The sequence below is a fragment of the Brachyistius frenatus genome, unplaced genomic scaffold, assembly GCF_029030835.1.
Source record: "Brachyistius frenatus isolate BFR_SWC_R1_liver_20210118 unplaced genomic scaffold, ASM2903083v1 Contig_35, whole genome shotgun sequence".
NCBI classification, from domain to species: domain Eukaryota; kingdom Metazoa; phylum Chordata; class Actinopteri; family Embiotocidae; genus Brachyistius; species Brachyistius frenatus.
Window position 1 is genome coordinate 1,177,939 of NW_027210634.1, and position 15,286 is coordinate 1,193,224.

Sequence of the window (15,286 nt, forward strand, 5' to 3'; positions counted from 1 at the left end):
TGTTTAGCAACAGATGAAGCGACGCGTTCATGTTCATTTCGAGGCGGCCGGAGTCCAGCGCTGCCTTCGCCGGGGTGTCCTGGGGGGAGCCGTGTACACGCGCGTCGGGGTCTCTCTCTCTCTATCTTGCAACCGTAGCTGGCTGAAAGCGTGTTTAGCGGCTCCCTCTCTTCTTCCTCCTCTTCCCCTCCATCCATCCTCCTCCCTCCTCCTCCTCCTCCCTCCCTCCGCTCTCGTCGCGCGTCCCCTCCGAGCCGGTTTCGCCATGGATGCGCTGTGGATGGCGGCGGCGCCGCTGCTGCTGTTTCCGCTCCTGATGTGGACCAGCAGCACGTTTGTTTTCTATTTCAAGAAGTGCTTCTACGTGGCCTGGATGATGGCGCTGGCCCTGCTCGCGATCCCGCTGTGCGTGCTGAAGAGCGGGGGCAGAGACGTTGAAAACATGAGGTGAGGGTTGTTGGTTTTTTGTGTTTGTTTGTTTTTGTTTGCGTAAATAAACGGAGCTCCGCGGGGGGAGGAGGAGGGGGGGAGTGCCGCTTTTTGACAGCTAAAGCCAGCGTTAGCTCGCGTTAGCTCGCCGGCTAAGCGTTGTTGACGCGTTAAAAACATTCCGGTCGGGGGGAGCGAGGAGCGACGCTGACGCTAATCTGCCAGATTTTCTCCCCCCCCCCCCCAAAAAAAAAAAAAAAAAAAATGTGGAAAAACAAATTATAACGCCTGCGGTTTTTTTTTGTTTTTGTTTTTAATCGTACGTATGCTACCGTTAGCTCCCCCCCCCCCTTTGACACATTGGCAGCTGGAACGTGTTAGCTGATGCTAACGCTGACGCGCAGCGTTACGCGGGCAAAACAAAACAATCCTAATTAAAAGGGAATTAAAAGTTTGACCATATTTTCTTCAAAACATCTCTGCTGCATCCAGTCAAATGCCTGAAGGCGAAATAACAGGAGGTGAATTTCATTCTTTTGCTGCTTCTGGAATCAGAGCTACTGATTTTTTTATTATTATTATTATTATTATTATTTTTTAAAGAAAGTGTAGAAATTAAGTTAACTAAATAATTTTAACAATTTTGAGCTGACTTAATAGCCACTGAGTTGCCGGGTTAAGCTCCACATGTGCACTCTTAAATATGCAACTCTGCAATAAATCCTGTCTTTAATCATTTTTTTTTATTGGTTGAAATGTGTAAATGGTTGACTCAGTTCTTGAGGCTACAGATAAGTGCTGCAGATTATAGCTTCCTCTTCAATTTACATGCATATGTGGGGCAGACACGTTATAAATCCTACTAATACACCCCTCTCTCCCCCCATTATTGCCACGCTGAAGGTGTGGACGTAGGCTCTTTTGGAAATGACGCCCCTCAACTGTACCGCCGGAAGAAATACGTCGTCGTGCATTTGCGACAAACCCGCTGAACCCCGTCAACCGACACCAGTCGGGATTGAAACGTCGTCCACCTTCAGAGTCGAGGGGGGTGGGTGGGGGTGGGATGTTTGTTGTTGCGGCGGTTGAATCGAGTCGGCGAGGATGGATCGCTGCACACGGATGACTGCATTCCAGTAATTACCTCGGAAGAGACGGATGCCAGATGGCGAGTTCTCCCTGATTAGAGTCGGGTTACTGAATAGTTATGAGGCCCATCCGCGTGTGCCACCTCGCTTGGCCCCCCGGATCTGCTGACACCAGCCCTGTCAGTTACAACGGGCCCGGGGCCGGGGCCGGGGCCCGGACCGGCCCGCCGCTGCCTCGGCGCTCTAGGAATAACCGTCTCGTAGTCGCGTAAGCCTCTTGACGGTGTCGTGTTGCGCCAGTGTGCCTTTCTGTCAGCTCAAAAGGTTATCTGGACCTGTTGACTGTGACAAAGCGGCTGAATCGGAGGGGGGTCAGACCTTGTACAGGGAGCGAAGTGAATAGTGTTGTTGTTTTTTGGATGCAGGTTTTTTGTTGTTGTTGTTGTTGTTTGTTTACACGCCAGCCAGCCCTGGCAGAAAGAGCGCTGTGATTGTTCAAGACAGAAGAGTCTGTCACAGACATTTGCTGTCGCACAAAGGCCTTTTAATTCTGGGGTTGGCAGCTGACTTGGAGGACTTGGATGTTTAACACAGTGAACTCGAGTTGCTGTTAATGTTGTGTGCTTGCATTTTCCAGTGGGGGGGGGGGGGGGGGGAGGTCTGTGGCTCAGATGGTAGAGTTGGGCTGCCCACTAACCGGGAAGGTTGGTGGTTCCCCGCGGCTCCTCCTGTCCACATTGCCCGAGTGTCCTCGGGCGAGACGCTGAAGCCCGAGTCGGTGGCAGCTCGGCCTCATTTAGCGCGCGAGCGGGTGAATGGAAAACCGCGATAAAGCGCCGTACAAGTGCAGGCCGTTTACCATTTCCATGAATCCCTCTTGCTGGTTTTCAATGGGGGGGAGGGGAGGTGGGCGTCGGTGTTTCTGGAGACACGGTTTCACCTGTCACCTACACGAGCGGCTACTTCAGGCCACGGCTCCGGCAGTAATTATCGGGTGGGATCTCATGACAACAGGTGAAGGACCGAGGCTCAGTTTTCTCACTCGCAATTGCCCGAGCTCAGGCTCCGTCCCGCGTGATGGTTTCTAACATCGGCGGGAGACGAGTGCCGATATCTGTTTGCTTGCGGTAACGTTGTCGCTCGGACCGCGGGACGACTGAAATTTTTTTTAAAGCCGCTTCATTTTCGCGTCTGCCCCACGTGAATGAGTTATTAATTACCTGTCACTCCGGGGCCTCCGATTATGTCCCCCGTCTTTCATGAGTAAGCCGAACAAGTTTGGCAGTTATCTTTTGTTTATTGGTTCACTATCTTTTTTTCTTTTTTTTTTTTTCGGTTTGAGAGGTCAGGCTAACCTTTTTATCGGAGCGGTCAGGTTGTTTGGGATTTATGCTCTTGTCTTAATGTGGATTTTGCTCTGCAGGTTCAAAGGGACCTTATTCAGAGTCTCGTAATGAAATGAATCGGAGGAAAAAGCTCAGCGGATCGGTCGTAAAACGAATTCAACCGAGCTCCGACTCATTCCCCTTGAACAATCTTACAATCGCAGCAACACCGACTGAGACGTTGCATAACCGGTGTCTTTTACACTAGACTGAGCGCGTTGTCACTGCACCGCTGTGTTGAGAAAATAACTGGAAGACTATTCCAGTGTAAAGGTTTAAAGTTATTTCCCTTTCCTGCACCAGTCCAACTTGTATGCGCACGCTTAGCGTTAAGTGAAACGGCAGTCTCGGGCGAATGCCTCGGAGAGTAGAGTCACATGCTAATAATCACGAGCTATGAGTTAAGAAGTTTCTCATGTCTTTTAATTATGACACACAATAGAGGGCTTTCAATCAAATTCATCTGATTCGATTACCATAAAAAAAAATTAAAAAAATCGGCAGCTTTGTATATTTCTATGCCATTTCATTATAATTTGCCAAATCTCGCAAATAGTGCGAAAACTAAAGCCTGGCAAGAGTTAAGTAGCCGTCAAATATTGATGGAAATAGAGGTCACTTAAAGGTGCATTTTTCTGTTTTAACGGACGAAGTGCTTTACATTTTTTGACGTGTCGACTCCCCACTAGGGCCATTATCGTTAACTTTTAGTTGATGATTAATAGAAATAAATGCGATTCACGATTATTATTTTTTTCTGTTCTTTTTTTTTTTTTTTTTTTACCGCTATTAAAGTACAAACCTAATCATAGTGTAATAATATGCCTACACCTCATGAATAAGAAGAAGAGTCATTTATTGGAATCAAACATCGGAACATATAAGTAAAAAATTACATTTCTGTTTGCCTTTAAGACTTTGCAAACAATCGCGCAAAGCAGATACGACATAACAAAAATTCAACGTACGAAGTTTATTACCATCCGCCACCATTCTCGGTACCAAATTTACCCCAAAACCATAAATCAATTAAATGTATTTCAAAATATGTTCTATTTTTACAGACTGAATTCTGCGCACAGTTCAAGATGCCTGTCTGCGAGGTTGGAGTCATTTCCTTCTTTCATGAATGCTTTTGGTGTCGAAAGGAACAAGTAGCATCACGTTTTTCACAATTTTGGCACCAGCCTTCACCCGATGTCAGCTGGGATGAGATTGGAAAGTCAACAAGCCTCCAGGACTGTTGACTTTCCACTCTGTCCCTCGATTCTACCATTGTTTTGTTAAATATGAAGCTAGACGTTGTCAGTCTGGAGCATTCCTAAATCCCGGAGGCTGCAGTCTCATGGGATATTAATTTAGGAACTTAAAAAAAAAAAAACAGAAGTTATTTCATGTCAAACAAATTCACAAGAGATGGGTTTTTTTTTTTTTTTTTTTTTTCCATTTGTGACAAATGAGAGTTGTGAGAAAAAGGGTTGAAGTCGTATAAAACTGCGGAGCTCCCGTTTGCCTCGTTAACAGCCAACAACAGATCAGATGACCTTCCAGATGGGTGTTTGTGTCCAATAAATGCCCTCTTTTGTCTTTTTTAATGCTCTGGGAATTAGATCCGGTATCAGGGTAAATTAAAGGCTTTCAAAATGTACTAAGTGGCTTTTCTGTTTTGAAAACAATAATGACCGTTAGCAGAACCGCAGAGAATTACCGCAGCGGGAAACTTGATCGTTTCATTTTCTTAGAAAGGATGGCTGTAAACGTTAGATCCTTGTATTATTTACAAGGGTTTTGTGTGCTGTGTATCGGCATACATTGCGCGTTTCAAGCTGGAAGTTTTCAAGTTTTTTTTTTTTTTAAAAAAATATGTTTGTTGTAATATTTAATCAATTTCAGATTAGTGTCAATTAAAGCTGCATCAAGCAAATATTCTCGACTTCTCTGCGAAAACACGGGATGATTAGGCCTGCCCAAACAACACTCGCACAAAACTAACATATCCTTTTTCCCCACGGGAGTGATCGTCTATTTATATTTCACGCGTTCGACGTTGTGTGGCTTGTCTGTCTTTTTCTCTCAGCTGTTCTCTCAGTGAAATTAAAACAAATCCAACAAAGCTCTGGAAAATTGTGAAACATTCAATCCAAAGTGCATCCATACATTCATTTATCTAATTCGTATTAAGCAGTCATTACCGTGACGACTGCAGACTCGGTAGTTAACAGAGTTAAAGGAAATTTGTTAAGTTGTAGAAGTTATACAAATTTAATGGAATTACAGCTTTTAAAAAAAAAAAATTAAAAAAAAAATTGTGTTTTTTAAAAATTAATTTCTAAGAAAACATTGTGTCATTTACCACTAGAGTCAAATAGGTGTCATGTTTCATATACTTGATTCAAACTTTTAAGTCATTTCAGATCAGTGCGAGTGTGAAAGGCATCTATTCCACAGATAAAATAAACATCACAACAACGTCTGAAACTGCTGTCTAACAGATCTCTGATAAAGTAAAGGCCGATGAATAAAACGCTTCATGTTAGAAGGAGATGGGTCCGAAGGTACTCTCAAAACCGGGACAAACAAGGTCAATCAAAGGAGGAAGAAGTTGCAGCGGGTATATGATTCAGTGATGATGACGGCACTGAAGGCTGAGGCAGACGACGGGGAGTGGCTCGTCTGCTTTTCTGAGAGGGAAGGTCACTCAAGTTTGGTGGTGTCGCAGAAGCCAGTCATTGTGTGTTGCGCGGAGAAAAACAGCTTGTTTGTTTTGTTTTTTTTTTGCAAAAAATTGTGGTCCGGTTTTGCGTGGGGAAATTTTGACGTGCTTTATGGCTGTACGTTCATTGAACTCTGCCGCTCGTCTGCTGCTGCACTCTTGATAAGACATTTTGATTTGTACGGATTTCTTTCACTGTTAAAAGATCTTTTTTTTTTTGGGGGGGGGGGGTATTTATTCGATCACTCATTGAATGATTCGATCCTCATTTGAGCATGCCGAACCTGGCACGTTGGACCTGTAAGGAAGTTACAATTGTAAAATCTGTATTCAGCTGGATTTTGATTTGATGATGCAGCCGGTTCGGCTTCATGTGTTGGCGAAAGCAACAAACCAACAAACCTTTTATTGTTCAGTTTGAACACGGTCACTCCAGTTAGAGCTTTATGAAGTAAATATTGTTGTCTTCTTTGCAAAAAAAAAAAAACGTTTCGGCTGGTTTATGTTTGTAGAAGCAGCATAAATCACTCAGCCTTAAACAAAACTCGCACAAAACAATCAGGTAATATTCTTGCCCATAAGAGTGACCGACTTTTTTATATTTTTCATGCTTTAGGCGTTGCGTAGCCTGTTGTGCCTTTATTAATGGAAAAGGAAAAAGTTTAACATTACATACTTTCACCGTCGTCTAAAGGAGGATATTAAGGCAAGAAAAAAAAAAATTCCTCCCGCCCAACCCTTTTTCTCTTTGAGATGACAAAGTGTGTTGACTGCGAACACGGCAGGCTTTTGAAAAGTTTTACAGAGGCCGGAGAGAAAGTCATTAGATGTTGACATGGGAGGAGATTAAATCTTGAACCTTGATCATACAGGCCGAGAGAAAGCTGTGTGGTCATGTTGTGACGTGGGTCTCGTCATGGACCTGTTGTTTCTTTGGCAGCACACTTTAAAAAGTTTTCCAAGTCGGGCCAGAGGTCTCGTTGAATCTATCTTGACAAAGTACAGAACTGTTATCTTCTTTGTCTCTGCAAAGGTTGAGCTCTGGGTAGGTAGGTATATACTTTATTAATCCCCGAGGGGAAATTTTTTCGCCACAGCAGCATACATACAGGAGCAATAATAGAAACAATAGAATAAAATAATAATAGAATATAATAATATAATAGAAAAGCAATAAAATAAAAAATATACATATAAAATATAAAATGCACAGTACATACAGTATATGTACAGTACATTAAATATCTATATAAATATTTACTATAAGTGACACAAGATAAATCCTCATCTGAAAGTGTACAAAGAGGCAACGTCTGCGTGTTTGTGTTTGTCAGGCTCTGGAAGTTTGAACTTGAAACTTGTTCACTGGTGCAAAAAAAAAAAAACCACAAAAAAAACTCAGAGAGTTGACGTGCAAGCGTGCAACTCGGACGTTTTTTTTTGTTGTTGTTGTTGTTGCCTGTTTTTAGCTCACTCTTTTAGTTTTTTCTAGTTCTGCGCACATGTACTACAAGGTCCAAGCAGCTCTTCTTGTCATCCACCTGCAGAAGACCGCAGATGTCAGCAAGCAACCTTTGATAAACACACTGAACACTCCCAGCTGAGCTCTAAACCACAGCGACTATCTGGTGAGGAGTTGAGCAGCTGGCAGCTAAAAGGCCGGATATTCTTTTCAGGAGTTTGTGAAGACGAATCAGAGCTAAAAAAAATAAAATATTAAACTTAAATTTGCCTGAAATGGGACCCCTAATGTATGCTGATCTCTGGTCTTTTAGTTATAAAACTAGGCAACTGTTTGACATTGTAATGTGGCATTATTCGGTAACAGCTGTAAATGTGTCATTTTTATTCAACATACCGTAGTGGCAAAAAGTAGGTTAAATATGTTAATTAAAATAAAATAAAAATGAAAGTATATGTAAATGAGTAACTTTTATATCAGATAGTCAGTTGGGAAGTGAAACAGCTATATCTATAATATATAAAAAAAAAATTGTGAACTTTTAGATTGTGTGTTTTAGCACATAAAAATGCACTGAAGCCAAATGTTGAGCACAAGTTTGACCTTTTCACTACTACTTTCACACCTTTTTTTTTTTTTTTTTAGATTTTTTTAAAATTCTGTAGAAAACGTGGGCGGTGCGAGTTACCACTGGTATAAAATATGTGTCGTAATTGTAATGTTCAGAGGCAGATAGTAGGGCATTCGGGGCATTTTACTTACAACAGTTAAATATTTAACCAACCAAGAATCAACCAAAGCCCATCGGGATGTTGAACATTATTAATCTTTCAGTAGTCTTCTTATATAGCCTATGATTATTTGCGTGTTTTAAGGTCAAAATTTTAAATATCTCGAGTTGGCAATGTACTTTTAATAACTTGGGAGCCCAACAGGCTTCATACATCCCACTGTTGCCTCCAACCTTTAGAGGCAGAGGTCAGGTTAATAATGCATGACCTGCTGCCCTCGCATGTAAACAGTAACCTTCACTTAACTCTTTCCGCTCAGGATCATCCGGTCCCTGGCTCGTCACGTCAAGTATTTCCTGGGTCTCCGATTCGACGTGAGCGGCTGGGAGCATCTGCAGACGGAGGGCCCCTACGTCATCATCTCCAACCACCAGAGCTCCCTGGATGTTTTGGGTGAGCATCGTAGTAGTTTTATGAAGATAGATTTTTTTTTTTTTTTTTTTTAAATATGCTATTTATGGGCTTCTTTTTTCTTTCTTCTTTTTTTTTTGACTTTATTTAAAAGTTACAGCGGAGACAGGAAGTGAGCGGAAAGAAAGCAGCGTAATGTCACGCAGTAAATCGCTGGACTTTGCATCTATCAGATTTAAGGCACGGTTGCCCTTCCTCTTTGCACAGGAATCTTTTTATATATATATATATATTGCTTCTGGACTTCAGCACATACAATCTAAAATTAGATAATAGCACTGACTACCAGCTTTTTTATTTTAGAGTGTCTACATCTGTTGTATATGAATTGTGAAGCTGCACCGTTCAAACTGCGAAGGATGCAGAAAGAAACCGTCTCGTTAGCCCAGTACTGTGTGTGAAAACTTTAAATGACCCGCGAGGCATGACTGGGCGTTACTTTTTTTTTTTTTTTTTTTTTATGATTTATTTTTTTCTTCCCGTGTACGTCATTTACTTTCAGTGTCGTTTCAGATTCAAAAAGTGAGCGTGAAACGACGTTAGAGCTTTGGAGACGCAGGCCGTCGCCTTTATTTATTTATTTTTTTTTTTTTTTTTTAATACAGATGGAAATATTTAAACTATTATTGAAGAATAGTGCAGGATGGTTTTGCTGATGGCAGCTTTGGCTCACACGAGTTTTTGTTTCTGTGATGTTTTTTTTTTTTTCATCTTCGGTGACTCCAACAAGATCAGATGTATATATATATATATATATATATATATAGGAAGCGTTGTTGTACATACCGTCCAGTTCACCGGTTCACGCCGGAACCGCCGGCCCGCTTTTCAGTTCCCCCCCCCGACTGCTGACCCGGATGAGCTCACTGACACGGTGACACGAGAAACCACCGCCTCACTTCGTCGATAACAAACAACCAGCTGTTTTTAGTTTTTTTTTTTACTGTAGGCACGCGCGTGCACACACACACACACACACACACACACACACACACACACACACACACACACACACACACACACACACACACACACCTGCTGACCCGCTCCGCCTTAAAACCACATCTTCACCGAGTCGGCTAATGAAGAAAAACACTTCATAAGTGTCAACGATTTGTGCTGGCGTTTTATTTATTTTTGTTTTTTTTTTTTTTTTTTAAAGAGTCGAGGATAAGTTACCAAACCGTACTTAAGGTTGAAGGAGTTTACCTGCACGTGTTAAAAAAAAAAAAAGAAAGAAGCTGCAGGGTCTAATTGCTGCTGCAGCAGCGTACGAAGTTTGGCTGCACTGCGTTGCGGCTCTGTTGCAGTTTCAGAGGTGCAGCGTTTGTTCCTCAGCAGCCTCATTTATAATTCAGTTCAGTGCCGCTTTGCTGACATTTTCCCTTTTTTTTTTTTTTTTTTTTACAAAAGTAAATACGAGTAAATTCGGCGGTTTTAGCAGCAGAGGCAACTTTTCTTTTTGTCTCTCCGAACTTCATCTTCCATTACTCATCTTAAATGTCAACGAAGCTGATCTCACTGCACAGCTCTCGTCTAAAAACCCTTTTTTTTGGGGGGGTTGTTGTTGTTGTTGTTGTTGTTGTTTCACATTGTCATGATTTTATCGCCGACTCAGCCGCTCGGTCGACAGTGTGTTTATTTTGACGTGATCAACCGTCACGGTCGTCCCTTCGTCTGACAGCAGGGGGGAGAGAATTATGTCGATGCTTACGGTTATATTTTGGATTTTGCTGCATGAAGCCGCAGTCGTTGTGATGGGAGAGCGCAGGATTGTTTGTGGCGGGGCCGCGACGGAGACAGAACGCGATGTGGCTGGTGTCCGCGTACGTCAGTCAAGAGTCTGGTTTGGATCGGCCACCGAGCGGCACGAGAGAAGACTAAAATCACGTCGGCGTCCAGGACTTCTTACCCCCCTTTTTTTTTTTTCAAATCTCAAAAGACGAGTCGGCAAAGTCAAAGGAGAAGTTGCAGGGAGCTTAAATCCGGCGAGGGGAACACAAACCCGCCCGGCTCGTTGCGTCACAGCCTTCTGCTCGAGTCTGCGGTGATTTTTTTTAAATTTATTTATTTATTTTTTTTACAAACGGACCGGCTGCAGTGGCCTCAAAAGCGAGTGAAACTCAGGATGTTGGTGAAGCGACGCCGCTGGCGACACTTCGGTTTAGAAAGTCGCTACTTCCTCCTGCTCCTTTTGTGCGCAACAGGAACTACCGTGGGACTTTTTTGGGTTGCGTCTCGTGTTGTACTAACAACCGAAGGCGGTTGTTAGTGGTTTTGTTTGGTGAGAGAAAAGTCGTGCAAAAAAAAAAAAAAGAAAAGAAAACGGAGCCAAATGTAAGATTCCAGCTTCCAGAGTGCTCGACTCGACGGAGAGTGATTTTTTTTTTTTTTTTTTTTGTTCTCCCAGGCGGCCGCACGAACATCAGACGTAGTCGTTTAAAAAAAAAAAAAAAAAAGATTTGGCTCCGAAGATCGCAGGGAAACGCGGTAAAAGCTGCTCGTGGATTCGTTTTCAGCGGCGGTGAGCGACGAGGGCGGGCTCGGGGGCCGGCGAAGTGACGGCAGGGGGAGAGCTGGGTATCGAATTAGCGCCGAGAGAGCTCAGCGTGGGGCTTATTCGGCGTCCAGGTTGCCATGCCGACCGCTACGCCCGGCCATTAATAGCTCCTCGAGCTGATGTGGTAAGACCGCTAGGAACTAAAAAAAACAACAACAAAAAAACATCCTCACCACGGCTCTGCGGACGAGGCTTCTTTTTTTTTTTTTTTCCCCCCCAAGCTGCCTCTCTGATGTCCTTTTTGGTTTTCTGTCGGATGATCAAGTTTTTAAATTTAGTCCCAACAAAGTTTAACGTCGCAGCTGTAAAATGTTCTATTTATATCTCTCTGCCGGGATAGAAGATGAACAGTCCTTCGCAGGTAAATGTGACCTCTAATAAATCTACTTTTCGAATTTGCTACTAAAGTTGAGTTGAAACATCCTTTTTTTTAACGTACGGCAAAGAGGACATTTTCAAACGTCTTCAAATTACAGCGCGAGGACGGCAACGCTCTCTTTTCTTTGCCTGCACGTGTCGGGAGTGTGTAAGTGCCGGTGTCTCTGACTTGTCTCAGGTCTGATGGAGATCTTGCCGGACCGCTGCACGATGATCGCCAAGAAGGAGCTGATTTACGCCGGCACGGTCGGCCTCATCTGCTGGCTGGGCGGCATCGTCTTCATCAACCGCAAGAAGACGAGCGACGCCAAGAACGTCATGGCCGACGCCGCCAAAACCATGCTGGACGACCAGGTGAGCAACGCATACGTCTTCGTTAAATAGCGACGGACCGAGCGAGAGTCCTGGTTTTTTTTGTTTGTTTGTTGTTGTTGTTGTTTCGTTTGTTCGTTTTGGCGCCCGTTTATATCTCAAGGCTGTGTTATTTGTCTTTCGCGGAGGACGCGAGACGATTTAAAAAATTAAAAAAAAAAAAAAATCACCTCCTCTCTCTGAACGCCGGCCCGCCGACTTCCGCAGGTCCGTCTGTGGGTGTTCCCGGAGGGAACGCGGAACCAGAGCGGCGACCTGCTGCCCTTCAAAAAAGGTGCTTTCCACCTGGCAGTGCAGGCGCAAGTGAGTAGTTTTACTTCTTTCTTTTTTTTTTTTTTTTTTGGAAGGGGGGGGGGGGGTCTGTTTACTCAAACGAGGAAGAGGGGAAAATGTGCGACCCGTATCCTGTCCGAACAATGTGAATTAAGTCTGCAGCGCGCTTCCTCATCCCGTTCGGTCGCACGGGCTGTGATGAAACAGTCTGTCCTTCTTCTTTTTTTTTTTTTTTTCTTTTTTTTTTTAAATATATATTTATTTATTTGATTTATTTTAAGGAGGGCACGCCGCTGCTTCCGGACACACGGGGGAGCCAGCGGCCTTGGGAACGGTGCGAGAACCAGGTTGTGACTCAGCCACACTCGCCCCGCAAATAACAAGCGTTCACGGACGGGTCGGACCGGCGCCTACCTCGGCCGTGTGCGTTTGCGAGCGTTGTCCCCGGCGCGCGGGCGGGCGGGCAGGCGGGAGGTCCTCCGGTCTGGAGCCGGTGTTTCGTAGCGCGCACTCGGGGGGGGGGGGGGGGGTCACACAGGTGGAACGAATTAAGAAAACGTCGTCGGCCGAGACCGGGCCAGAAACCGCAGCCTGGTTCACCCCTGTTGGCTTTTTAGTTCACGTGAGACTCCTTGTGTGAACAGAGACCGTTTCTCTCTCCGTCTCTCTCGTGTGTGTGTGTGTGTGTGTGTGTGTGTGTGTGTGTGTGTGTGTGTGTGTGTGTGTGTGTGTGTGTGTGTGTGTGTGTGTGTGTGTGTGTGTGTGTGTGTGCGTGTGTGTGTGTGTGTGTGTGTGTGTGTGTGTGTGTGTGTGTTTGCCTGCCTGCCTCTGCTTAGTTCGGGCCTCTCCATTTGTACCCAGATTGAGTGGAAGCAGGACAGCCCCCCCGGGGGGAGGGGGAGGGGAGGGGGCACGTTTGGCTCAGCCCGTCCCGTCGGAGGACCACTTGGGGCCTCGAGAGCGGCTCGGCCTCTATTAGCCGTAGTGGAGGAGACTGTGTGTGTGTGTGCGTGTGTGTGTGTGTGTGTGTGTGTGTGCGTGCGCGTGTGCGCGATGCCGGTCTAGTCGAGCGTGACTGTCGACGTTTCTGTTCAGACATGCTCAGAGAACTGTCAGAGGCAAAGTTTGGATTCACTTCGATTTGTGTTCTTTACACAGAAATTAAGAGGTGATGATATTTGTGTCAAATCCGACCGTTACGAAGCCGCGGGTTCGGGTTTCGGTCGGCGCCGTCCCGCTACTTCGCGGCGGTCCGCAGCGGGAAGCGACCATATTCGGACGAGCCGGGAGATCTGACTCGATCTGATTGACAACCAGACGATACCCACGTCCCGCCCGCCGACAGCTGTGACCCGACTGCCCCGCAGGCCTTTTGGAAGCTCACGTTCGAATCAACGACGGGCCGGAAAACGAATAAGAAGGAGCCGCTTTAGCTGACGAGATAACTCGTGGGAAAAAAAAACAAAACGCATTGACTTTGAATTTTATCAGAGAAGTTGAATAGGAGTCTATGGAGCCAAGCCTCTTGTGGCACCCGGTGGTATTGCGTTTTTTTTTTTTTGTGTGTTTTTTTTGCACTTCCACGCTGGCTTTATTTTACAGACCCCGAAGCTACGTCCACGTTTGTATACGGTCTGCGGTTAAATGGCTCCTTTCCTGTCTTCATTCCTTCCTCTCTTATCCTCCAGGTACCCATCATACCCGTGGTTTTCTCCAACTACAGCAACTTCTACCTACGGAAAGAAAAGCAGTTCAATTCGGGTAACTCGGCTTGATTGCCCCTCGAGATTTCCCCCCCCCCCCCCATTGTGTCGTACTAATCCTCATCTGTATGCAAAGAGCTCCTTGAAGTTCGCTGACAACGTTTTTTTTTTTTTTTTTTGCTCCTCCGCAGGCACCATCAGATTGAAGATCCTCCCAAAGATCGAGACGAAGGGGATGACGACAGACGACGTGGCGTCCCTGTCCGACAAATCCTTCAACGTGATGCGCGCGGCCTTCGTGAACGTCTCCGTAACCCAGAGCAACGGGCCCTTAAGGCACTGAACAGTTACCGTAGCCCCGCCTCTTTATATTCCCTCCTCCTCACCCCTCCCTATCTAAGACCCTGTCGCCCCTCCCTCCTCCCTCCCTCCCAGACACGCCCCCTCTCCCCCCCCCCCCCCCCCACCTCGCCCTCCCCTCCCGCCCAGGTTGTCTCCACCACCTGGGCGGGAAACAACATGACAGGATCGCTTGTCATGACGTCTACCGTTGTCTAGTTGAGGTCCGGACCGGCCCGGCCCGGCTCGGCTCGGCCCGGCCCGGCCCACCTCCGGTCCCGACCGCACAGCGCAGTCAGTCCCGACCCTCACCGCGTCTGCGGCAGCGGCAGCTCTGCACGCCGTGAGCGGAGTGACGGACGGCAAAGCCGAACAGTATGGATGTGCGTCGTTCATCATGCATGCCTTTTTTTGGGATGGCTCGGTCCACCCCCCGCCCTGGCCTTTTTTTGTTACTCCGGCTTCGGGAAGCCGCGGCTTTCTTTGCCGTCTTACTTTCATCACCGCGTTGTTCTTTTTTTTATTTCGGCCTTCTTTCTGCCCCCTTTTTTTTTTTATTATTATTATTATTATTTTGTCTCCTTTCGCCTTCTGTTGAGCAGATCAACTTTGCTGTTTTCTCTCTTTCTGCTCATAAACGTCGCTGGATATTTATGTGTTGCTCTCACGCTGCCTTGGTTTCAGTTAACTTTGGACGCTCTCTCTCTCTCTCTCTCTCACACACACAGATATTCAAAGTACATCATCTTGCTTCCTTCCTTTGCTTTTAGGGCGCGTTTTCTTTCTGCATTCCAGTTTCTCGCCCAAAGACAAACGGAGCAGGGTCCCCACGAGCGTGCGGAGGCGAGAGGTCGACGCCGGTCGGCCCGCGGGCCCCTTAAGTTCCGTCGCTGCCAATTCGAACCCCCGCGTCCGTACCGGCTCTCCGCCTCCGTGACCGATCGCTCCACGACGTACTCCGCGGCGGTCGGAAATGCGAGCGAGGCAAGGTGGCAGAGACACCGCGGGGAACGACGGATTAATCTGTAACGGGATTGACGGACTTAAGGGGAGCCGGTCAGTTCTCCGTTTTGCTGCGTTGTTGCTGTATCGCCGTGCGTTCTTTCACTTCGACTCTCCAAAAGAATAGAAACAAGCAACGAGTGGCCTCCAGCTGTGTTCGATTTTTTTTTTCCCCCTTTTTTTTTTTTTTTTTCTCTCTCTATATTTATATCTATTATTAAAAACATGTTTTCTTTAAAAAAAAAAAAATTTAAAAAAAAAAAGTCGATCACAGGTTTTTTTGGGTTTTTTTTTTTTGCTCCTCGGGAAGAACTCATAAAACGAAACTGTTTAAGATGTGTCAAAAACAAACAACGGTGACTTCATAAAGTGCAATGTCC

The 15,286-nt window shown here is 45.6% G+C and overlaps 1 protein-coding gene across 1 annotated transcript; it reads left to right on the forward strand.

Annotated features, from left to right (window-relative positions):
• The first annotated feature begins 226 nt into the window (after positions 1 to 226).
• Positions 227 to 14,460, forward strand: agpat2 (1-acylglycerol-3-phosphate O-acyltransferase 2 (lysophosphatidic acid acyltransferase, beta)). Its single transcript, XM_069700872.1, has 6 exons — positions 227 to 447; positions 8,128 to 8,261; positions 11,396 to 11,571; positions 11,797 to 11,892; positions 13,551 to 13,623; positions 13,757 to 14,460. Exons 1-6 carry the CDS (start codon positions 266 to 268, stop codon positions 13,906 to 13,908), a joined length of 813 nt encoding a protein of 270 aa, XP_069556973.1. The 5' UTR covers positions 227 to 265; the 3' UTR covers positions 13,909 to 14,460.
• Positions 14,461 to 15,286: the final 826 nt, after the last annotated feature.

Bases quoted from the DNA above. Each gene is read 5' to 3' on its own strand.
- agpat2 (XM_069700872.1), top strand. From the start codon at position 266: ATGGATGCGCTGTGGATGGCGGCGGCGCCGCTGCTGCTGTTTCCGCTC. The intron at 448-8,127 runs GTGAGGGTTGTT...CTTTCCGCTCAG, and splicing joins AGAGACGTTGAAAACATGAG to GATCATCCGGTCCCTGGCTC. The intron at 11,572-11,796 runs GTGAGCAACGCA...CGACTTCCGCAG, and splicing joins AAACCATGCTGGACGACCAG to GTCCGTCTGTGGGTGTTCCC.